Source organism: Ceratotherium simum, chromosome 39, assembly GCF_057802395.1.
Source record: "Ceratotherium simum simum isolate JZ-2026a chromosome 39, ASM5780239v1, whole genome shotgun sequence".
Lineage (NCBI taxonomy): Eukaryota > Metazoa > Chordata > Mammalia > Perissodactyla > Rhinocerotidae > Ceratotherium > Ceratotherium simum.
This window is the reverse complement of record NC_141938.1, coordinates 13,308,078-13,330,736: the sequence shown is the minus strand read 5'-3', so window position 1 is coordinate 13,330,736 and position 22,659 is coordinate 13,308,078. Positions and strand designations below refer to the sequence as shown.

General features: G+C 56.9%; 2 protein-coding genes across 7 annotated transcripts; one reads left to right on the top strand and one right to left on the bottom strand.

The window, feature by feature from the left end:
• The first annotated feature begins 1,081 nt into the window (after positions 1 to 1,081).
• Positions 1,082 to 11,897, top strand: FSD1 (fibronectin type III and SPRY domain containing 1). 3 transcript variants are annotated; one of them, XM_087425714.1, is made up of 13 exons: positions 1,082 to 1,223; positions 2,172 to 2,267; positions 2,487 to 2,618; positions 3,376 to 3,477; positions 4,256 to 4,278; positions 4,463 to 4,584; positions 5,317 to 5,526; positions 8,259 to 8,357; positions 9,138 to 9,297; positions 9,611 to 9,690; positions 11,093 to 11,253; positions 11,447 to 11,535; positions 11,626 to 11,897. In XM_087425714.1, the coding sequence occupies exons 1-13, from the start codon at positions 1,209 to 1,211 to the stop codon at positions 11,648 to 11,650; spliced, it is 1,314 nt and encodes a 437-aa protein (XP_087281840.1). In that variant the 5' UTR covers positions 1,082 to 1,208; the 3' UTR covers positions 11,651 to 11,897. The 3 variants fall into 3 exon arrangements, with proteins under 3 accessions (XP_087281840.1, XP_004441351.1, XP_087281842.1); XM_004441294.3 differs by having other exon boundaries at positions 11,093 to 11,344; XM_087425716.1 differs by lacking the exon at positions 11,093 to 11,253.
• A 170-nt stretch (positions 11,898 to 12,067) lies between these two features.
• On the bottom strand, positions 12,068 to 20,468 carry STAP2 (signal transducing adaptor family member 2). 4 transcript variants are annotated; one of them, XM_087425717.1, is made up of 13 exons: positions 20,302 to 20,468; positions 17,469 to 17,540; positions 17,225 to 17,347; positions 16,170 to 16,226; positions 15,539 to 15,639; positions 14,659 to 14,793; positions 14,391 to 14,460; positions 14,198 to 14,300; positions 14,004 to 14,069; positions 12,830 to 12,973; positions 12,653 to 12,745; positions 12,504 to 12,575; positions 12,069 to 12,252 (listed from the first exon to the last, which is right to left on the bottom strand). In XM_087425717.1, the coding sequence occupies exons 1-13, from the start codon at positions 20,407 to 20,409 to the stop codon at positions 12,110 to 12,112; spliced, it is 1,287 nt and encodes a 428-aa protein (XP_087281843.1). In that variant the 5' UTR covers positions 20,410 to 20,468; the 3' UTR covers positions 12,069 to 12,109. The 4 variants fall into 4 exon arrangements, with proteins under 4 accessions (XP_014651428.2, XP_087281843.1, XP_087281845.1 ...); XM_087425718.1 differs by having other exon boundaries at positions 12,100 to 12,343; XM_014795942.2 differs by lacking the exon at positions 14,004 to 14,069 and having other exon boundaries at positions 12,068 to 12,252.
• Positions 20,469 to 22,659: the final 2,191 nt, after the last annotated feature.

Sequence of the window (22,659 nt, the reverse complement as noted above, 5' to 3'; positions counted from 1 at the left end):
CTGGGGGGACACTTTGGAAGGCCAGGTGACACAGGCGTGGGCGGGGGGGCGGCACAGGGGCCTGAGCAGTGGATTGAACAGCGGAATCCCGCCTTCAATTATGTTGCCTCAAAATATCTTCCTTTGAGGTTCAGAGGAATAGACGTCTCCTGCTGGCTTCGGGTCCCAGGACAGGTATGGGGGCTCCCCCGCCCCCAGGGCCTTGGGAGAAGTTTGGCAGCCCAGCTGAGGGGGCTCATAGGCTCTGGACTTTCTCCCAGCCCTTCACCCGTCACCTCGGGGGCCGGCAGTACGCCCTCGGAGGAGGGGGCAGACCTCTAGGACTCCATGTCTCACCCCCAACCACAGCGTGACCTCCTTTCTCACCCAGAGAGAGGAAGGCCTGTGTCCTTCGCAGAATTGTTCTGATCGACCACAGGGACGCTCCCGCGGTGGCTCTCTGCCCACACCTCCCCAGCAGACACGCACAGCTTCCCAGCCTCTCCCTGCTCAGTCCTTCCCCACCCTCTGCCAAGGGGCAATGCTGGGGATCCGGATAGATTCAGCCCCAAGCTGAGAGGGAAGACATAGCCAGACACACACATTTCTAGCCCTGCGAATTCTGGGCTGGCAGGGAGACTTCGGGAGGAGATGTTAGGGCCTGGGGCTTTGTGGGATGTGTAGGAGTTCAGTGGTGACGTGGGGAAGGAAAGAAGGCGTTGGAGGCTGTACATCTGCTTGGGCAAAGGCCTTGGATTTTCGGTAAATGCAAGGCGTGTGAGCAGTCAGGGTCCAGAAGTCGGGGGCGCGGGAGATAGAATTCTACTTTGAGCACCAGCGTGGGTGAATAATCGGGGAGACAGAGGCACCAGGAGGACTAGGGATGGGCTTGAGGTCACATGGCAGGGCCGGAGGTCGAACTGAGGCACCCTCCCTTGCAGCTCCAAGCTCTCTCCGGCTCAGGCATCATTACTAATGTCGCCGGGTGGGCCCCAGGCTCAGGGGGTCCCAGCTCTCGGAGACCCCAGCGCGGGACTACATTTCCCAGCGTGCCGTGGGGGGCGCGCCTGCGCGCTGCGGCCAGTGATGGAGCGCTGACGGGGGGCGCGGCGGCGGCGGCGGCGAGGGCTCGGCGGGCCATTGGCTCCCGGCCGCGGCAAAGGCAGCTTGGGGACTAGCAGGGCGAGCGGGGCCCGCGGGCCGGGCCGGGGACGAGCTGGGCTGCAGCCATGGAGGACCAGAGGGTAGGATGGGGGCCGGGCGCGCGGCGGGGGCGGACAGGGAGGGGCCCAGGTGATGCCGCAGCGCCCTCCCCAACCCCCCACCCGACCCAGCTGCTCCGCAGCCGAGGCCCCACCCCCGCCGCGACCCCGCCCGGACGCAGCCCCCCATTCGGGACGCAGCCCCCCACCCTCGCCCAGACCCCTCATCCCCTTGGCCTGGCTCCAGGCGCGTCCCCTCCATGCCCCCCACCCCCTCCCGGTATCCCGGACCCAGCCCTGACCCCATCCCCCACGCCTCCCACCCGGACTACGGCCCAGGTGTCCCGGCCCCTGCCCCGCCCCGGAGGACGCCCCGCCAGCTCAGCACAGGTGACCCCACGGATCCTGCGCCCCAAGAAAAGGGACCTGTCCAAGGCCTGGGTCAGAGCTACAGGCCCCAGCAGGATCCTCCCACGCCGCCTCCTTCCCTCCCAGCGTCCCCTTCCCCAGACCTCCCTTCCCCCTCCCACTTACCTGGGCTCTTTGGCTCCCCTTTTCCTGAGGTTCATCCTTTCTCCTTGCTAATCCCTCTTCCCAGGCTATCCCCTTCCCCAGGTTAGCCCATTCTCTGCAGGCATCATTTCCCCAAGCTAGCCCCTCACCCGGATCGTGCCCCACCCTCAGCATCTAGGTACCTGGTTGAAGGCTTTGTGCTCAGGCCCAGGGTCTGTCCCTTTCTAAAAGCCTCAGTTTCCTCCCCTGTGTAATGGGGATGCTCGTGGTGCCCACCTGCTAGGTGAGGGGACGTGGGGCCAGAGCTTCGCCCAGGGCCTGCCTCGTGGCGGATGCCCAAGCTCATTGGCACGGTGTCCCCCACATCTTCTCCCTGGATCCCTGGAGGGCAGGATGGGGAGCCCCAGGTGGGGGAGCCGTGCCAGGCTAAGGGGCTTACCGGCCGTGGGTGCGTGTGTGTGGTTCCCATGGGGACAGGAGGCTCTGCGGAAGATCATCACCACGCTGGCTGTGAAGAATGAGGAGATTCAGAGTTTCATCTACTCCCTCAAGCAAATGTTGCTGAACGTGGAGGTGAGGAAGGCACCCCCCCAGGAGGAAGGGAGGGAGGTGGGGAAGTCTTGCGCAGGTGGATGGAAGGGAGGGAGCGAGCGGTAGCCATAGGAGCTGGCCTGTTGCTGCTGATGCCTGCGGGACTCTGGGCCTGCCTGCCATGTCCGGGCCTCAGTTTCCCCATCTGAGCACCAGCCTTGGCCAATCCTGGCCGTTCCGACCCCACAACGTCTCTCCAAGACCAATTCGGCCAAGGTGCAGGAGGACCTGGAGGTGGAGTTCCAGTCTCTCTTCTCCGTCCTGGACGAGCTGAAGGAGGGCATGCTCATGAAGATAAAGCAGGACCGCGCCAGCCGCACCTACGAGCTGCAGGTGTGCATGTGGGGGGACTCGCCCAGACCCCCGCCCAGACGCCGTCCCCCACGGCACCCCTCACACTAACAGAGCCCCGCTGGCCTCAGCATCTTCCTCCAGACCTGTGCCTCCTCCTACGTCCCTTTTTTGGAGATGCCCCCGAATGTCTCCAGCGTCCAGAGCCAGACACCCCGCCGTTTTGGCCTCCTCTTCCCTGGCCTGTCCCCTGCCCCCCTCCCTGGCCATGGCATGTCAATTCCCCACCCACCTGTCCTCTCTCTTAATCCCCTCTTGCATCCACCTCCTCCTCTCCACTGTCACGGCCCCGCCCCACATCTGGCTGTTCCTCCCCTCCCGTCCTCACCTAGCATCTCCAATTTCTCAGCCCTTCCCACCTGTCCCCCAGATCTGACGGCATCACTCCTGCTCAGACACCTCCCATGGCTCCCATGGGGTCTCAGACTCCAAGCTGGGGTCACACGGGCTGTATTGAAACCTCCTGGGCAACTTCCAAACATCCCAGATTCCCATCCCAGGGGAATCTGCAGCCTGGGGGCTCAGGTGTGGCCCGGGCATGTGGGTTTTTAAGGAAGGGGTCCCCAGGTGATTCTGAGGCACTGCCATGAGCCAGGTGCCGCCTCGCTCCAGGCTCCCTCCCCAACCTGGAGTTCTAGAAGGGCATGGTCCCCTGCATCCCAAAGGTGGGAGGGAGCCCCGGGAAGGTTTGAGGCAGTGGGGTGAGGTGTCCCCTCCCTCAGTGCCCTGCCACCCGCAGAACCAGCTGGCTGCCTGCACGCGGGCCCTGGAGAGCTCCGAGGAGCTTCTGGAGACAGCCAACCAGACCCTGCAGGCCGCCGACAGCAGGGACTTCCACCAGGTGGGTGCCTCGGCCGCCGGCTAAAACACAGGATGCCAGGTTAAACTTACATTTCATATCAGCCACGAGTAACGTTTGAATATAAGTATACCCCATGCACTAGTCAGTATAAGTATATCCCCAAAATTGTATGGGCTATACTTTTGCTAAAAAAAATTATTCATTGTTGATCTGAAATTCAAATTTAACGACAAATAATTTTTTAGTATAAATATACCCCATGCAAATGTTTAGTGTGAGTGTGTCCCAAAGATTGGATGGGACACATTTATACTAAAAAAATCTTTCGTTGTTTACCTGAAATGCAAATTTAACTGGGCTTCCTGTGCAGTCCTGCACGGCATAACGACGTGTCAGTCAATGATGGACTGCATAGACGACGGTGGTCCCATAAGATGAGTACCGTACTGTCTAGGTGTGTTGTAGGCTGTACTATCTAGCATGTAAATATGCTCTAGGATGTTTGCACAATGACAAAATCGCCTAACGATGCATTTCTCAGAACGGGTCCCCGTCTTTAAGCAACGCACGCCTGTATTTTTATTTGCTAAATCGGCCAACCGTGTGTGCTGGGCACTGGGCAGGAGGTGGGTGGGGTGGGGGCCTGTGCCCGCCTATCTTCAGGGCACAGTTAAAAAACATCGGAGTTTCCGCCCCAGTGCTGGGAGACTCCAGGAAACAGCTGCCACGCTGGGCCTCACCTCAGTCTCCCTGTCTGTGTAGTGGCTTTCTGGCTCAGTTGAGACAGCTCTGAATTTTTTTCTGTCCCTCTTTCTAGGCTGCCAAGCAAATCAAAGATGGGTAAGATGCAGGGACCTGGCCTCCACCCCAGTGCCCCGCCCCTGGTGTGGAGGTGGGGACACCCAGGTGAGGGTCCCTTGGCCCAGAATAAGGGGGAGGGGTCCCCACCACACACCTTGGAGGACCCAGCCTGGGCCCCCCTGAGAGGCCTGCCAGCGGGCTGCCACCACCTCCTTCCCTGCAGTGTGACAATGGCCCCCGCCTTCCGGCTGTCACTGAAAGCCAAGGTGAGTGACAACATGAGTCACCTCATGGTGGACTTTGCGCAGGAGCGGCGGATGCTGCAGGCACTCAAGTTCCTGCCTGGTGAGAGGGACTCGCTGGAGGGCCAGGGTGTCAGGAAAAGGGTGGGGGGAGTCTGGGCAGTCCTGAGACAAGACCTGGAGTAAGGCTGACAGCCAGGTGTAGAAACCCCAGGAGGCCCCACCCCTGGGGGTGGAGACTCGGTAGTGCCCCGCCCCTGAGGGGGTGGAGCTACTATAAAGCCACACCCCCTTGGGGTGGAGACCTGAGAATGCCCCACACCTGGGGGTGGACGGCTGAGGATGCCCCGCCCCTAGGGTAGAGCCACTATGAAGCCCCGCCCCCCATGGGTGGAGAGCTGATAATGCCCCGCCCTTGGGGGGTGGGGCCACAAGAATGCCCCGCCCGCGTGTGGATGGAGTCTTTGACAAGCCACACCCATTGTGGGTGGAGCCACAAGGAAGCCACACCCCTTGTTACAGAGACCCAAAGGCCCCACCCACCAGGGATGGAGTCCCATGAAGGCCATGCTCTCAATCAGTAGAGAATTCTAGAAATGTTCTACCTCTAAATGGTGGAATCCTGAGAAGGCCCAGCCCTTGTTGGTTGAACCCCGAGAAAGCTCCTCCCCCTCACCCACCCCTTGGTGGAACCCTGGGAGGCTCCACCTCCAGGTCCCAGAACCCGGAGGGGCCCCGCCCACAAGGCGGTGTATCATGTGGGAGGGACCGCAGCGAGGCCCTCACCTCTGCAGACGCAGGACCCTGATCCCACTCTCCCCACTTTCCTGGGCAGTGCCCAGCACCCCCGTGATCGACCTGGCCGAGTCCCTGGTGGCAGACAACTGCGTGACCCTGGTGTGGCGCATGCCGGATGAGGACAGCAAGATTGACCACTACGTGCTGGAGTACCGGCGGACCAACTTCGAGGGCCCGCCCCGCCTCAAGGAGGAGCAGCCCTGGATGGTCATCGAGGGCATCCGGCAGACGGAGTACACCCTCACCGGTCAGTGCAGCTCACCCCTCCAGGCTCCCGTGTCCCCACCGGCCACCTGGGGGCGTGTGGATGACCCCAAAGCTCAGGGGTGTGAGAGCAGCCTGGCAGGCTGATGAGGCGTAGCGAAAAGTAATCATACTGAAAACGATATTGATGACAGCATAGGAGGTCCTGTCTTTGAGTGAGCAAAGCAGAGAAGTCCTCTCCTTCGTGGAGCTGGCTTTCCCGGGCCACCCTCCAAGTATTTGGGATTTCCTTGACAGTCATAAGAAAGCAGAAAGCCCCCGGGGGAATCCACTCAGCTGGTAGGGGAGGGTCTGAAGGAGGGAAAAATCGGGGGATCCCTAATGAATTTAAAAAGCCGGCCTGAGCCAGGGGAAACCCTCAGGGGGCGGGAGAGCCTTGCTGACAAGATAACTATCACATAGCTCTTGGGCTGTAATCAGTTGCTTCCTTATCTGTAATTAGCATACATGGTTAATAATGAGCATGCTAATTGCGGGAAAGAAAAGCCACCAGCCAGCAAGAGGGCCTGAGAAGCTATTGGTTCATCCTTTGCGTGGGAATCAAAATAGACACACCCCATTTTTTCCCAATCTTTCTTTATTATGGTGAAATACACGTAACATAAAATTGACCATCGTAACCATTTTTAGGTGGACAGCTCAGTGGTGTTAAATACATTCATAATGCTGTGCAGCCATCACCACCATCCATCTCCAGAATGTTCTCATCTCCCCAAACTGAGACTCTGTCCCCATGACACACTGACTTCACATCCCCTCCCCCAGCCCCTGGTCCCACCATCTACCTTCTGTCTCTGTGGATGTGACTCCTCTAGGGACCTCCTGTGAGTGGATCACACAGTATTTGTCCTTCTGTGTCATGTCACTGAGCATCAAGTCCTTGGGGTCCATCCATGTTGGAGCAGGTGTCAGAATCTCCTTCCTTTTCACGGCTGAGTCATATTCCATTGTATGGATAAGCCCAGCTTTCTCCAATAGTGGCAGCTTACATAACTATGGTTCATTATCAAATCCAGGACATTGACTTGGGCCAGTTCTACACTGTGTGTGTGTAATCCCATTCACAATTTTATCCCGTGTGTAAATCATGTAACCACCCCCACACTCAAGGTGTAGCTCTGCTCTATCACAGGCTTGAATGCATACACTTACCTATGTAAATAACCTGTGTGGTTATTTGCAATCCACCTCCTATCTCGATTGCTTGGAAAGACGGGAGGGTTTTGGTTAAGTGTTTATGACTTCCGTTCCTCCACTCATCTCATCCTGGTGTGAACCCTGCTCAGTGTGGGGAATATGACGGCCGGTTTGCAGAATAGGAAACTGAGGCACGCAGTGAGTGAGTCCAGACCGTCGATGTTCAGATGGGTTCCTAGCATTCTGGGTGGTAGTCTTAGCTCTGGGGCAGTAGGTGGCGCTGTGGAGCAAACCGCTGGACTCGCAGAGAAGTGGATCCAAAGAAGGGTGAGGCAGTTTGGATGGGCACCTGGAAGAGGTGGCAGCCAGGTTGAGGCCCGAAAGAGAAGGGGTGCAGGGAACAGCCTTCCAGGCAGAGGAACAGCTTGATCAAGAGCTCAGAGGCCAGAGCGCCAAGGCTTGTGTCTGGAATTAATTACGTTTGCAGAGAGAAGAGCATCTGTAGGCAGAGATGAGAGGATGAGTGGGAACTTTACCCTGAGGGCAAGGGGAGCCATGGGAGGTTTTAGAGCGGGGGTTACCGAGTGCTGTTGGGGATGCCCAGAGGATGGGCATCCTGCAGGGAACACTCAGGAGGCAGCCAGACATGTGGTCTGCGTAGAGGTGGGGTTGTGGGTGCCGTGGATGCACGGATGGTGCCTGAAGGGTGATAGGGGTCAGTGAGCAGAGTGAGATGAGTGGGGGTCCTGGACTGAGCCACCCCAACATTGAAGGGTGTCGGAGGGAGGAGCCTTCAAGGAAGACCAAGGGGGAGCAACCAGAGGGGGAGGCAAGGAGAGGGCAGTACCATGGGCGCCCCGAGGAAAGAGAATGTTCCAGAAGGGAAGGAGTGGGCAGCCAGGAGGTGCAAGGTGGGGACTTCAAGGCCAGAGGACAGAGAGGGAATGGGGCAACAGAGAGGGGATGTGGACAGCTCTCCAAAGAGGTGTAGCTTGAGGGGGAAGACAGCTAGATAGCTGCTTTTTACTTTTTAAGATGATAAAAAATTAATAAGAAAAAAAGGGCAGAAAGGGAGGGTAGGATATATATTCTAGTAGGAGGGAACCAGGCATGGCTAGATCCAGGGGTTCCAGCAAATGACTCTGTCACCTCGGTTCCTGTCCTTGTTGGCTCTGGGGGCTGCATTCTCAAGTAGGTTTGCCAAACGCACTGGCAAATTTTCCCAGAAGGAGCTTCCTCCTGGCTGGTCAGCCCAGAGGAAGAGATTCTGCTCGTTATAATACCAGCCAAAGTCCCAGGGCAGATTCTGATTGGCCAGTTTGGGTCACGTGCCTATCCCTGAACCAATCACTGTGACTGAGTCATAAAGGATCCTGATTGGCCAGTTGGTTTGGAGGTGGAGTTAAGTTATCCATAGCCCCACAGGTGAATGAGGGCAAGGATGGTTTCTTAGGGGTAAGATGTGATTTGCAAGGTGGTCCTTAGAATGAGGGGTGGTGGGATTACTGTGGGACATGGGGGCCTCTAACCTAGTGCTCAGAGTGTACACAATGTTGAGATCCCTCTGTTGCCTTCTAGGTCTCAAGTTTGACATGAAATACATGAATTTCCGTGTGAAGGCCTGTAATAAGGCAGTTGCAGGCGAATTCTCCGAGCCGGTGACCCTGGAAACACCAGGTGACTGGCTCCCACCCCTACCTGGGCTGTGACTCCATAGCCCCTCACTCCCAGGGCCCCAGGGATTGGTGTGTAATTCTAATCAGGGTTCTGTGACCCTTTTTGCCCTGGCTGCCAGGAAGCTCAGAGCTCAGTCCACAGTAGATCCCTCAGCCTGAGTATCTGGTATAAACCTGCTTTTGCCCTTTGCTTTTGCAGTTGACCCCATCATAGCTGGATGGGTTTTACACACACACACACACACACACACACACTCACACACTTCTCTCTCTCTTCCAAAAAATCAATAAGTGCCCTGTAGAGTTGAGGATGGGATATCAGTAGTGAAAACAGATTCCACAGCCTCCCACAGCGACACCTTTGCATGCCCTGATAGGAAGTTCTTCTGCAACCTAGCTTAACTCTGTCATGCTGTAGCCCAGCCCCTTTCCTGGGGTTAATCCCTAGCGTAAGCACAGGGCAGCACAAGTGGTTTGAAAATGGCTCCAGACCTGGGAGACTTTTAGGCAACGAGCCCTCGGCCTTCACTCCTGAGGCTCCATGTTCTGCCCCCTCCACTCTTCCCCATCTTGTCTCTCGGCGTCTTTCTGCCTGTCGTCTCTCTGTCTGTCTGTCTCTGAGCCTTCGTCTGTCGGTCTCTTGCTCTCTCTTAGTCTCTGTCTCTTTCTGTTCTCTGTCTCTGTCTTGGTCTGTCTTGGTCACTGTCTGTCTCTCTCGGTCTCTCTCCGTGTCTCTCTGGGTTTCCCCATCTCTGTGACTCCCATGTCTGCCCGGCCCCAGCCTTCATGTTCCGCCTGGATGCATCCACATCCCACCAGAACCTGCGGGTGGAGGATCTCTCCGTGGAGTGGGACGCCATGGGCGGGAAGGTGCAGGATATCAAGGCTCGTGAGAAAGATGGGAAGGGGCGGACAGCGTCTCCCGTCAACTCGCCAGCCAGGTAGGCTGCCCCGTCACACAGAGCCTGGTGTGGTCAAGGCTGGGGTGGAGGAAGGGACATGGAGCTGGGGGGAGCCATGAACGAGTGAATGAAAGGAGAGGAGACTTTGAATTGGGTTTTGATGGTTGAATAGGAGTTTTCCAGATGCGGAAGGGCACAGGCATCTTCTGACATGACAGATCCAGTGTATGAAAAGAACCAACTACTGTTGGGGACTGATGACAAGTCTTTGGTGGCTGAGGTGGACCAAGGAAGCCCCCCTACAGGGGAGGTGAGGGCTGAAAGGAATCTCCCCCCTCCCTGCCACCCACAGAGGTACTTCATCTCCCAAGAGGATGCCCTCAGGTCGTGGGGGACGGGATCGCTTCACAGCTGAGTCCTACACGGTGCTGGGTAAGGAGGGGGGAAGATGGGAGGAGAGAGGGGAACTCTGAGCAGGGCCCTGGTGGTGGGGGGTGGGACAGAGCTCCTTCGCCTGGGGAAACTGAGGCAGCCATCCACAAAGCTTCTCTGGGAGTGGTCCCAATAACATGTGGTGCTGGGGAAATGGGAAGATTGAGGGAGGAGGGATTACTGGGGGGAGGCAGAGCATATGGATGCTCTGGACTGGGGAGCGGCTGGTCAGGGGGATTGCCTGGGGTCTGTGGAGTAGCTGGGACTTGGGGAGTAGCTGGAAAGAACCATCGCCTGTGGAGCAGCTGGGTGTGTGGAGAAGGTGAAGCAAGGCAGGGGTGCGGGGAAGTAGCTTAGGGTACGTGGGATAAACTGGGGATCAACTAAGGCCTGAGGAGCAGTTAAGGTTCTATGGAGGATCCGGATTTTCTGGAAAGCATCTGGGACTGGCGAGAGCTGGGGTTTGGGGAGGAGCAGGGGAAGGTGCGGAGGGGTCTGCAGAGTGGCTGAGATTTGCCAGGGAAATATCTCACCCTGGGAGAGCCTAGGCTAGTTGTGGTGGGGGGAGTAGCTGAGGTCAGGGAGAAGCAGGCCTGGAGAAGAAATGTACACACGGGTTAGGGAAAGGAGAGGAGACTCTGAATTGGGTTTTGACGGTTGAAGAGGAGTTTTCCAGATGAGGAAGGGCACAGGCACGTTCTGACATGAGAGACCCAGTGTATGAAAAGAACCAAACACTGTTGATATCTCCTCTCCTCCCTATGTCTTGGGGAGGAGCTGAGATATTAGATGGAGATGAGCTGCGATCTGGGTGGGGCAGGAGAGTGCGGAGAAGCTGAAGTTCAGGAATGGCTGGATCAGGGAGCAGCTGAGCTGGCAAGAATCTGGATCTGGGGCCTGGGGAGGATGTGGACTCAGGGATTAGCTGAGATCTGGCGGGCATCTGAACCCCAGGAAGAGCTGAGGCCTGCAAGAACTGGCCTCCACCGGGAGCTGGGGTGCCGGGGAGAATCGACATTCAGAAAGCGACTGGGAGGAGTCGCAGAGTTCTGAGGAGTATCCGGACTCCAGCAGGACTCGAGCAGCAGTCTGCCAGGAGCAAGGGTTTCGGGATTATCTAGTCTCTGGGAGGAACTGAGGACCGAGGAGTATCTGAAGGTGGGGAGGAACTGGAGGAAGTTTCGAAGGCCTTGAAGTATCTGAAAGGAGTAGCTTGGGCCCGTAGAGAATCTGGAAGGACTAGCTGAGGCTTGGAGAGTATCTGGACTTAGTCTCTAGAAGGAGTTGATGAAGCCTGGGGAATAGCTGGGGACCGAGGAGTATCTGGAGGGAATAGCCGTGGTCTGGGGAGTCCCTGGGTGGGCACGTGGGACCCGTGCCCGCTGCCTGCCCCGCCCCACAGGGGACACGCTGATCGACGGCGGGGAGCATTACTGGGAGGTGCGCTACGAGCCGGACAGCAAGGCGTTCGGCGTGGGGGTGGCCTACCGCAGCCTGGGCCGCTTCGAGCAGCTGGGCAAGACGGCGGCGTCCTGGTGTCTGCACGTCAACAATTGGCTGCAGGTCAGCTTCACGGCCAAGCACGCCAACAAGGTGAAGGTGTTGGACGCCCCCGTGCCCGACTGCCTGGGCGTGCACTGCGACTTCCACCAAGGTGACCCCGAGCCCCCGCTGGCGTCGCCAGCCCCCCACCCGCCCCGTCTCTCCGCCGCAAACCCCCTTACCGGTCCCCCTGTCGCCCTGCCATCCACCCCAGGCCTCGTGTCCTTCTACAACGCTCGGACCAAACAGCTCCTGCACACCTTCAAGGCTAAGTTCACGCAGCCCCTGCTGCCTGCTTTCACGGTGAGACCCCGCCCCCGCCCGGGACGGGAGCGGGTGGCGCGGGATGCCGGGCCTCGCGTCTCAGCCTGCCTGGCCCTCACCGTCCCCCAGGTGTGGTGTGGCAGCTTCCAGGTGACGACAGGCCTGCAGGTCCCCAGCTCCGTGCGCTGCCTGCAGAAGCGGGGCAGTGCCACCAGCAGCTCCAACACCAGCCTCACCTAGGCCGCCGGGCCGCCCACCAGCCGGGCTGATCTTGGGGGCAGCCAGCTGGGGACCCTCCCCTCACTTGCTGCTTGGAGCCTTAAGTCCTGATGGGGGTCACGAACGGGGAGCAGCGGGGCGGGCCCTCCTCCTACCTCGCCTCCTAATAAAGGTCTAACACTGGCCAGGCCGTGCTGCTCTGTGTGTCCCGGCCCCCTCTGGACCTCAACTCTCCCAGCTGTGAAACGGGCTTTTCTTGCAGAGCCAGACAGCAGTTCTGCTGAGCTGGGGATCCTGGGAGTAAACGGGGGCAGCTGTGGGCAGACATCCGATGGACCCCTCACTGCCCCCCCAAGCCAAGCCAAACACAGAGGCCGTGGAGTCACTCAATCTTTTAATTCTGGGAGGAGGGATCCGGCGGACTGACGTGCTGTGCTCCGAGGTGGGCCCGCTGCTCCCCCGCACGTCCAGCCGCGAGTTCCAGCGCCCGCCGCCTCCGCAACTTCTCTTCCAGCTCTGCTGTCACATCTCCCAACCCTGGGGGGCGGGGACCTGCGGCTTCAGCTGTGCCAGAGGGATCCCCAGTCTGTGCTGTCCCCCCACATCCACTGAGGACCGGCTGCAGAATCTGGGGCCCAGCGCAAAATGAAAATGTAGGGGGAACTTCAAGACAGAGACAGTAGGGCATTAAACCGAGCGCGGGGCCCTCCGCAGTGTGGGGTCCTGTGTGACCGCATGGGTCGCACGCCTGTGAAGCCCACCCTACATCGATCCCCTAGACCCCTTACCGGTTGTGGGGAAGAGAGCCTGCGCTGAGCCTGCTAGCTTCCTGGCCAGGCCACCGTCGAGGCCTTTGGGCTCTGAAGGAGAAGGGGGATGAAGGTTGAGGCTGGCCCTCCACTGGATGAGGGAGGGGCCGGGAAGGAGGGACCCCTACCTGGCTTGGGCCCAACGGGTGGCTTTGGGGGCTTCCCCTGGACCTTTGCCAACCTCTTGGGCTTCAGGACGACTGGGCGACTAGGAGGAAGCACTGCGTAGACAAAGGTGTGGCATGTCACATCCGGCCCTTAGCCTGCCGCCCCCATCTCTCAGCCACCCCTGGTGCCCCACCCACCGTCCTCGTTCACGTAGTTGGCCGCCGGGGCATCGCCAATGGGGATCACGTAGTTCTCGTCCTGGTTCGGCAGCGGGGGCAGCTCGTCCTGGCTGGACACCGGCTTGACGGACACAGGAGGCGGCTGCTCAGGGGGTGCAGGACCTGGGGGGACACGGCCGTCACTGTCGGGGCCCACGTGCTGCAGGGACACCTCGGGGTGGGTCTGTAAACGGGAATGCACGTGTGCAGGCCCGCACAGAGGCGTGTGTGTCTGTGCACGTGCCCATGTATGAGTGTATTTGCATCCCTGTGCAGCATAAACACGTCCACTGGGTGAATTTGCGTAAGCTGAATACATGTAAAGATTTTGTCACACATGCCTAAATGTGTGTATATGCACGACACTGCATGGCTTCTAAGACGTGCACTTGGGTACTTACTTTATATTGGTGTGTGCACATGTGTATCTATAAATATCGGAATTGGTGCTCGTGGGCGAAAAAGTGCATTTGTGTGTACACGTGATTGTGGCTTAAGGTAGGTAAGGGTGTGCTGTACAAGTGTGTGACGTGTGTTCATGCGTGCGTGGAGATCTATCTACAGAGATGTCTACACATGAGCTTCTATTATGCAGGTGGACACAGTTCGTGTTCGTGAGTGTGGCATGTCTGTATGTACATGTACATACATGCCCATCGTGCACATGGGGCACCCAGCATCTGCTCAGCCTGGGGAGGACCATACTGCTCACCCCACAGACCTTTCCAGACTTTTCCTCCCACTCCATAAATTGGACCGCCTCTCGCCCCTTTCCTAACAGCCACCCCGATTTCCCATTTCTGGGGAGTTCTTGCTCCTGGGGCACCCTCTGATCGTCTCATCGCACATCTCTACCTACTGAAATCCTCTGAGACCTTCAGCAAACACCCCCTCCTCCAGGCAGCCCTCTGCCTACTCCGCCCCCCTCTTCTCCCCAACTCTAGGCTCCCCAGGTTCGACCTCACAGGGTCCGGAGGGTCTGTGTCCAGCTCTGTCCCCCACCCCGCTCCACAACCTGGACACCCCTAGAGGGCACGGTCTAATTTCTGGATGCCTGCAACTCTAGGTGCAGGATTGGGCACAGGAGGCGCCATATGGGTCCTAGGTCTCTCTCCCCTCTGACCCAGAGGCGGCCGTGGGGAGGGGGCATCACCTGGGCGGGGGGCCGAGGGCGCCACCCACACACTCTCGCCGTTCTCTTCATCTGCCTCCACGTAGCCTGGAACAGAGAGGGCGGCCTGGAGGAGGCACAGCGGCAGCCAGGGGCTGACCCAGGCGTGGCCCCGTCGGGGCGGGGGCGGGAGAGGCACGGGCTGGGCCCCCCGAGTTCCCTGAGGCCGCACCCACCTAGCACCTTCTCGTAGTCCTCGTCCAGCAGGAAGGGCACCAGCGCCTTCTTGGTGTTGGACACGAAATAGTCGACCACCGCGTCGAGCGAGGCGCAGGAGAACTGGGGGCGGATGGGGGTCGCGGTCAGAGCTGGTGGGGAAGGGGCGCGGACTCGCCAGGGCGCTTCCCAGGACCCCGGCCCAACGCTCACCGGCTCCTCCACGTCGATCACGTACTTGGGACCCTGGTGCTTCACTTTGTAGTGCCGGACCACCGGCATCCTGCACCGGCAGTGGGCGAGTGGGTGGCCGGGCTCAGGCCAAGGAAGACCCCGCCCCTCGCCCGGGCTCCGCCCCCGGATCCTGACTCCACCTTAGGTCTGGCCCCGCCCCTAACCCCGCCCCTATCTCTGACCACGCCCCGCTCCCGACCCTCCTTCACCACCCCCCCACCGGGCTTCCGGAACCGCGCATGCGCACCCGTTGAGCATCTGGCGCGTGGTGACGGACACTCCGCCCCCGCCGTCTCCGCTGGGCCGCAGCAGCAGGTTCCCGCACTCGGGGTAGCGCTCCAGGAGCAGCTGCGCCTCCAGCCGGTTCACCTTCAGGAAGCACCTGGGGCGGGCCGCGCCCCTCACTCAGGACAGGCCCCGCCCCCAGGCACCTCCACCCCGGGCACCCAGCCACGACCCCGTACGTAATCCCGCCCCCGCAAGGCCAGCCACGCCCTCCCGTACATAGCCCTGCCCCCAGAAACCCAGCCCCGCCTCTGAACAGCCACGCCCTCCCGCACATAGCCACGCCCCCGAACGACCAGCCACATCCTCCGGCACAAAACTCTGCCTCGCCCCACGGGACCAGACTCCGCCTCCGGACAGCCAGCCACGCCCAATACGTAGCCCCGCCCCCGGGCACTCAGCCACGCCCTCCTGCCCATCACCAAGCCCCCGGACACCCAGCCACGCCCTCCCGTACATAGCCACGCCCCCGGACACCAAGCCACATCCTCCCCACATAACTGCCCCTGGGGACCCTGACTCGTCCCCCGGGCCCAGACCTCGCCTCTGGAGACTCAGTCCTGTCCCCAGGCACAAATCCCGGGCCCCGGAGACCCAGATCCGCCTCCCAGGCACCTAAACCCGTCCCTGGAAAACTTGCCCCGCCCCCCAGGAACCCAGACCCGGTCCCAAACACCCAGTAGGGCTCCCAGTAGGGGACGCAACCCCCGCCCCAGCCCGGATGCAGCCCTGTACTCCGCTCAAGACCCAGCGCCGGGAGACCCCGCCCATTGCCCACCCTCTGCCCCACGCCCTCCACCCCGCCCCCATCCTGGAGCCCCTGGGCCAGGCGGGGCACTCACGAGGGCATCTCGACCGCGCGGCGCGCCTCCTCTTTGGCCAGGGCCTCGGCCATCATGTACAGGTGTCCGGGCAGCAGGGTCAGACTGGACGGGACACGGAGCTGAGGGGCGATCGGGGCACAGCGACCGCGCCCGGCCGTCAGGGAACGGGCGGCTGTGTCCAAGTCACAGGGGGGCAAACTGAGACCAGACTGGGGACGGAGCCAGGATTCGAGCCCAGGTCTCAGGGCTCCAGAGCTGCCCTACACCTCAGGGGCAAAGAGGCTTTGGAGAGGATGCAGAGAGAGACTTCGGTGATGGGGAGGAGGACAGGGCAGATGCTAGAATGTAGGGTCTCAGACTCACAGACCGCCAGGGCCAGGCAGGGAACAAATGGATAAAAATAGAAATCAGGAATGTTGACTAAAACTCCTGGTTTTTAAATGATGGCAGCTAACTTTAAAATTTTTAGCACTTTGTTGGCAAAACGAAGGATGTTTATGGGCTACATTTGGCTTGTAGGCGGCCAGTTTGAGACCCATGTGCTATACTTAAGAGGCTTGTTTTGGGAATGAAGGATGGAAAGAAAAAAGAGGATTTCTGAGGAGGCCTGGTGGGGAGTGGGAGAGAGGCGGAGGGAGACCACGCCTACCTCCACCACCGTGAGGATGAAGCCTTTCCACATCTCCCTGGACTCCAGGCTCTCCACCTAGGGAGGGATAGAAGAAAACAGTCTATGTCGAGGAGCCTCAGTCTATTCATCTGTGAAATGGGAGTGAGGAATAATAGTCCCTATTTCCAAGGGCTGTTTTAAAGATTAAATGAATTAGGACAGGTTCATTTAGGGTGATGTCTGAATATAAGTCTTTAGTAATATGAGATATTATTATTCTTGAATGTTATTACATCATTTTAAAAAACATAAATCAGATCTTGTATCTCCTATGCTCTAAACCCTCCCAGGGCTCCCACCTCCCTCAGGATAGAAGCCCAAGTCTTCTCTGTGGACCACAAGGCCCTGCAGGATCTGCCCCCGTCCCCTCCCTACCCTACCCTCCTCCTCTCTCCCCCTCACTCACTCTGCTCCAGCCTCACAGGCTTCCTTGCTGTTCCTCCAACACGCCAGGCACAATCCTGCCCCAGGACATTTGCATGTGCTGTGCCCTCTGCTGAAGAGCTGTTTCACAGATATATCTACACTGCTGGCTCCCTCACCTCCTTCAGGTCCTCAGTAAAGCCTTTCCTGATCACATCATTTAACATTGCAACCCTGACCCCCCTTTATCCTTTCCCTAGTGCTTGTCTCTCCGGCATCTACCACCATCTGACACTCCCTAGATTTTACATATTTATATTGTTTATTGTGTGCCTCCACCACTAGACTGTAAACTCTACAAGGGCATGGATTTTTAATTGTCTTGTTCACTGCTGTGCAACTAGAAGAGTGTCTGTCACACAGTAGGTGCTCAATAATGTTAGCTGAAAGACTGAATGATAGCAATGATGATCCCTGTGGATTAGATCTTGTCCTGGGCACTTCAGACATATTGTCCCATTTTGCAGTTGAGGAAACTGAGGCCCAGAGAGGTTAAGTGACTTGCCCAGTGTCACCAGCCCAGTGGTAGATTCTGACTCTGTGCTAGTGTGTGTTAATAGTGGGCATGGCAGGGAAGGAGGGTCTCCCACCAGCCCCACCAAGGTTTCTACCTTGAACTTGATCTCCTGGTTGCGGAGGACCAAGCTAAAGTGGGTGCCGGGATCTCGGGCGCTCCCCTGGGGAGCCTCATCTGTGATCTTCACGAAGGCTCCCAGGTCTAGCTTCTCCACGTGCTGGGGGCACAGAAGCGGGGATCTGAGCACCAGGCCTGTGGCCCCTCGGGCCCCCACACCCTCTGCTTGGTCCCTGAGGCCAAGGGTGGCCCAGCTCTTGAGCCCTCATTCCCATCCTTACCTGGGAGTCCCGATTGCTGTTGTAGAAATAGAGGGTGAGACCCCGGAGGCCTGCCCAGAACTTCCTGTAATGCTGGGGACCAGAGGTGGAGAAAGAGAAAGAGGTGAGGTGGCAAAGCTGGGCACCTCCATCACACCCGCTCTGCCTCAGGACCTTTGCACTGGCTGTTTTCTCTGCCTGGACACTCTTCCCCTAGATCGTCACATAGTTTCTCCCATCTCCTGCTCTGGGTCTTCGAACAAATGTTGCATTCTCAAGGAGGCCCTCCCCATACATGGTCTGGCTTCTGGGGATCTGTTATTCCCCAAGAAAGGGCGAAAGGGAAACTTGACAGGATGGGACACCCGGAGCAGCCCCCCAGTCTATGGAGGCGGGAGCTCTAGGAGTGAGTTAAGCTGACTGGCTTTCTGGTGTTCCACCCATCCACACATCCACACATACATACATCCCCCTGTCCCCTGTCCCCTTATCCACTCCATTAATATTTATTGGCATCTCCTGGGTGCCAGGCCCCCGGCCAGGTGCTGAGTCCACAGTCTCAGAATTTCACAAGGTTCTGGACTCTAGAAGGTCTGCAGATTCAGGATTTCTCCCCAGGATTCTGAATTCCAAGTGTCCTAACTCTCTAGAGATCTCAGGGGCTGAGACAGCTCAGACTGCGAGATTCTAGGGTTTTGTTTGTTTTTCACCAAGTATTCCCCGAGCACCTGCTCTGCACCCAGCTCTGTTGTGTGCAAAATAATAAGCGGGACAGGGCTTCTGTTTCTAAATGGATCATGGTCCAGAAGGATAGAGAAAGCACAGATACTAAAATCCTCCAGGGAAGAGAAGCCAGGACCCCCTCAAGGAGGGACAGACCCTGGGCCATGAGATCGCAGAGGAGGAAAGAGGCCCTCCAACTGAGAAATATGGGAAGACTTCCTGAAGGAGGAGGCACTTTAATTAGTCCATAAAGATAATGAGGATAGTGTTTATATGGACAGTACCATCCATTCATCAATCCATCAATCCATCCATCCATTCATCCATCTATCCATCCACCCACCTGCCCATCCATCCATCCACTTATCTACCATGTACTCATCCACCCACCCACCCATCCATCCATCCATCCATCCACTTATCTACCACATATCCATCCATCCATCCATCCATCCATCCATCCATCCATCCATCCATCCATCCACTTATCTATCCACCCACCCATCCATTCATCTATCCATCCACCCACCCATCCATCCATCCATCCATCCATCCACTTATCTATCCACCCACCCATCCATTCATCTATCCATCCATCCATCCACTTATCTACCACATACCCATCCATCCATCCATCCATCCATCCACTTATCTATCCACCCACCCATCCATTCATCTATCCATCTATCCATCCACCCATCCATCCATCCATCCATCCATCCATCCATCCATCCATCCACCCACTTATCTTTCCACCCACCCATCCATTCATCTATCTATCCATCCACCCACCTGCCCATCCATCCATCCATCTATCCACTTATCTACCACGTACCCATCCATCCATCCATCCATCCATCCACTTCTCTATCCACCCACCCATCCATTCATCTATCCATCCTCCCGCCCCCCCACCCACCCGCCCATCCATCCACCCACCCATCTGTCCATCCATAGATACATACACACATTTAACTAACATTTACTGAGGGCCGACGATGTGCCAGGCAGTGCAAATAGAGCAATAAGTGATGAAACTCGGTATGGTCAGCCTTGCTTCGTCACGCACCAGCGATGTGCCATTGCACAAGTATTTAAGCTCTCTAGGCCTCGGTTTCCCCAACTATAAAATGGCGATAATAATGGTACCTACCTCAGATGCCGTTGGGAGAATCAGGTGAGTTAATCTACGTAAAGGGCCAGTGCTCGCCCTGAGTCAGCTCCTCCGCCTGCTGAGAGCTCCCCCTGTCCCGTGACCGTGCCTACCGCCCTCTTCTACCCATTTTATCATAGGGGAGACTGAGGCACAATGATGGAAAATCACTTATAGAAGGCCCGGGAGCCAGGAAAGTGTGGAGCAGGGATGTGAACCTGGGTCTCGTGGTCTTTCTTAACCACTGTGACCTACTGCCTCTGGAAGCTTTCCAGGCTGGGGAGGATTGGGCGCATGGAGGCAGCGGGAAAGGAAGAGGGAACAGCCATAGCCAAGGCAGGGAGGTGGGCAGGAAACGCAGTGGGGGGTTTATTTAGGTTATAGGAGGAGAGAGGTATGGGGAGCGAGGAGGGAGAGATGGGGCCTTGGGGAAACTGAGGGGCTGGGACTTTATTCTGAGGAACGGGTGCACACACACACACACACACAGGTCCCGTGACCAGTATCTGGTCCTGCCCAGTGTGGCCCCATCAGCTCTCACTGTCCCCACATGCCACCTTTCCCGACCTTGACTCCTGCAGCTGAGAGGTTCATGGAGTTCAATCAGGGGTGGGGGAGAAGGGAGGCTCCCCACCTCCTGGAGGAAGTCCCTGATTTTGTTTGTATCCGAGAGACACAGAGAGAAACCGAGAGACAGTCTTCAGAGAGAAAGACTGAGATCAGGAGAGAGACAGATGGAGACAGGCTGGGAGAGACACAGAGAAAGAGAAAGAGAAAGAGATCAAATTAGAGTCGGAGACACAGAGAGAGACAGAGACAGACAGACTGATGGACAGACCCTTCGCAGCCCCCAGCACACGCCCCGCCCTATCCATTACCCACCCCACCCCCCCTTGGCCTGGTAGAGAAATCGAGGCTCAGAGAGGCGCCATACCTGCCCGGCCGCCCAGCAGAGCCAGGGTCCCCACCCCGCCTTACCTGGTCGCGAGGTCCCTTCTTCTCCAGAAAGCTCTCATGGTAGTGTGAGGGCAGGGCACCCTTGGGCTTGGGCCTGGGGAGCCGGGGTGGGCTCAGGGCCGAGGCCATGGTGGCCCGGGTCTTCTGCCCGGCCTCTCCCTCCCGTGGGAGCCCCAGCTGGGCCAGGAAGCTGAGAAACAGGTTCCAGGGGAATTTCCTCCCTTCTGTCAGCTCCCGGGCTGCCTCCTCTGCCAGCGCTGGGCGGGGGCTGGGCTGGGCAGGTCCAGCGATCCCAGGGGAATCCCGGCCTCTCTGGTCTCCGGCTGGGAGGGACTTGACATCTTTACTATGTGGAGTCTTATCCATGGACATGGTCTGCCTCTTTGTTTATTTAAATCTGATTTCTTTCATCACTGTTGTGTAGTTTTCAGTACACAACTCCTGTACCTATTTTGTCAGCTTTGCATCTAAGCATTTTTTAAAGCGTTTTTAATTTAATGTAACGTATTTTTCATTCTGGTTTCACACATTCCTTGCTAGTATACGGACGTGCAATTGATTTTGGTGTGCTGATCTTGTATCCGACCACCATGCTGAATTAACTCATTAATTAGTTCTGGGGGTGTTTTTTTGTAGATTTCTTGGGATTTTTCTAAGTAGGCTGTCGTGTCAAATGCAAAGAGGCCTGGTTTTATTTCTTCCTTTCAATCTGTCGGCCTTTTATTTCCTTTTCTTGCCTTATTGTGCTGGCTAGGACTTCCAGCACTGTGTTGAATGAGAGTGGTGAGAGTGGGCATCTTTGCTTTGTTCCCAGTCTTAAAGGGAAAGTGTCAATCTTTCACATTAATCACCATCACAACTGAAGCTTTTGTAGATGCTCTTAACCAACTCCAGATAGTTTCCCTCTGTTCCTAGACGGCTGAGAGGTTTTATTGTGAGGGAGTGTTGAATTTTGTCAAATGCTTTTTCTGCATCAATGATACAATTGTGTGACATTTTTTCTTCAGCTTGTGTGTGAGTTTTCTACAGCTGCCGTAACAAATTGTCACAAATTTAGAGGCTTAAAAGAATGCAAATGTATTATCTCACGGCTCTGTAGGTTAGAAGCCCTACACGGATCTCACGGAGCTAAAATCAAGGTGTTGGCAGGGCTGTGTTCCTTTCTGGAGGCTCAAAGGATGAATCTATTCCCTTGACTTTTCCAGCTTCTAGAAGCTTCCCGCATTCCTTGGCTCACGGTCTCCTTTCTCCATCTACAAAGCCAGCGACAGCGGGTGGAATCCTCACCTCATATCACTCTGAACTTCTCGTTTCCACGTTTAAGGACCCTCGTGGTTACATTGGGACCACCCAGATAATTCAGGATAATCTCTCTATTTTAAAGTCAGCTGACTGGCAACTTTAATTCCAACTGCAACCTTCAATCCCCTTTGCCACGTAAACCTAACATAGTCACAGGTCCTGGGGATTACGACCTGGCCACCTTTAGGGACCATTATTCTGCCTACCACAGCCTGTTGAATATGGGTAGATAACATTGATTGCTTTTGGAATACTGAACCAGCTGTGCATCCCCAGAATAAACTCCATTTGGTCATGGTGTATAATTCTTTTTATATATTGCCAAATCCTATTTCCTAATATTGTGTTAAGGATTTTCACGTCTTTATTCACGAGGGATAGGGTCTGTAGTTTGCTTTCTTTGTACCGTGCTTATCTGGTTTTGGTATCAGGGTAACGCTAGCTTCATAAAATGAATTGAGAAGCGTTCCCTCCTCTTCAATTTTCCAGATTACATACAAGTGGTGTTAATTCTTTGGCTCTTCGGTAGAATTCTCCATCAGGGCTGGACATTTCTTTTTCCAGAGTTTTTAAGTTACAAATTCAATTTCCTTAATAGAAATAGGGCTGCCTGGACTTTATACACACAGCCAAGAATAGCCTTTGGAATCCACTCCAGAGCTGTGTGACTCTGGGCAATTCTGCATCTACTGAACGATCTAATAAACTCGATAACAGCATCTGCCATATAGGCGTGCCGTAAATGGTAAATGGTTAATAAAGTCACAGAGGTTAGTTTTAATTTATCAAAGGCAATCGGGAGCCATAGAGGGATTTAGAGCGGAGGTGGGAGCTGATAACAGTTGCATTTTAGAAAGATCCCTCTGCAGCGGGAGGGGAAGCTGGATGGGGTCGGGGGTCAGTATGGAGGCCTGAAGCCCAAGAGGAGATGGCCAGGGTCCAGGCGGGAGAGGCTGGAGGTCCACCCCAGGATTTTGGAAGAGAGTCGAAGAGAAAGTGAGCTAGGACATGGGGGCATAAACAGAGGCCCGTTTGGGCCCTGCTGAGTCTAGGGGGCTGGGGTATCCCCAGTTGGTG

Bases quoted from the DNA above. Each gene is read 5' to 3' on its own strand.
- FSD1 (XM_004441294.3), top strand. The intron at 5,527-8,258 runs GTCAGTGCAGCT...GTTGCCTTCTAG, and splicing joins GACGGAGTACACCCTCACCG to GTCTCAAGTTTGACATGAAA. The intron at 9,691-11,092 runs GTAAGGAGGGGG...CCCGCCCCACAG, and splicing joins TGAGTCCTACACGGTGCTGG to GGGACACGCTGATCGACGGC.
- STAP2 (XM_087425717.1), bottom strand. From the start codon at position 20,409: ATGGCCTCGGCCCTGAGCCCACCCCGGCTCCCCAGGCCCAAGCCCAAG. The intron at 15,640-16,169 runs GTAGGCGTGGTC...ATCGCCCCTCAG, and splicing joins TCATCCTCACGGTGGTGGAG to CTCCGTGTCCCGTCCAGTCT. The intron at 14,070-14,197 runs GTGGGTGCGGCC...TCTCTGTTCCAG, and splicing joins GGACTACGAGAAGGTGCTAG to GCTACGTGGAGGCAGATGAA.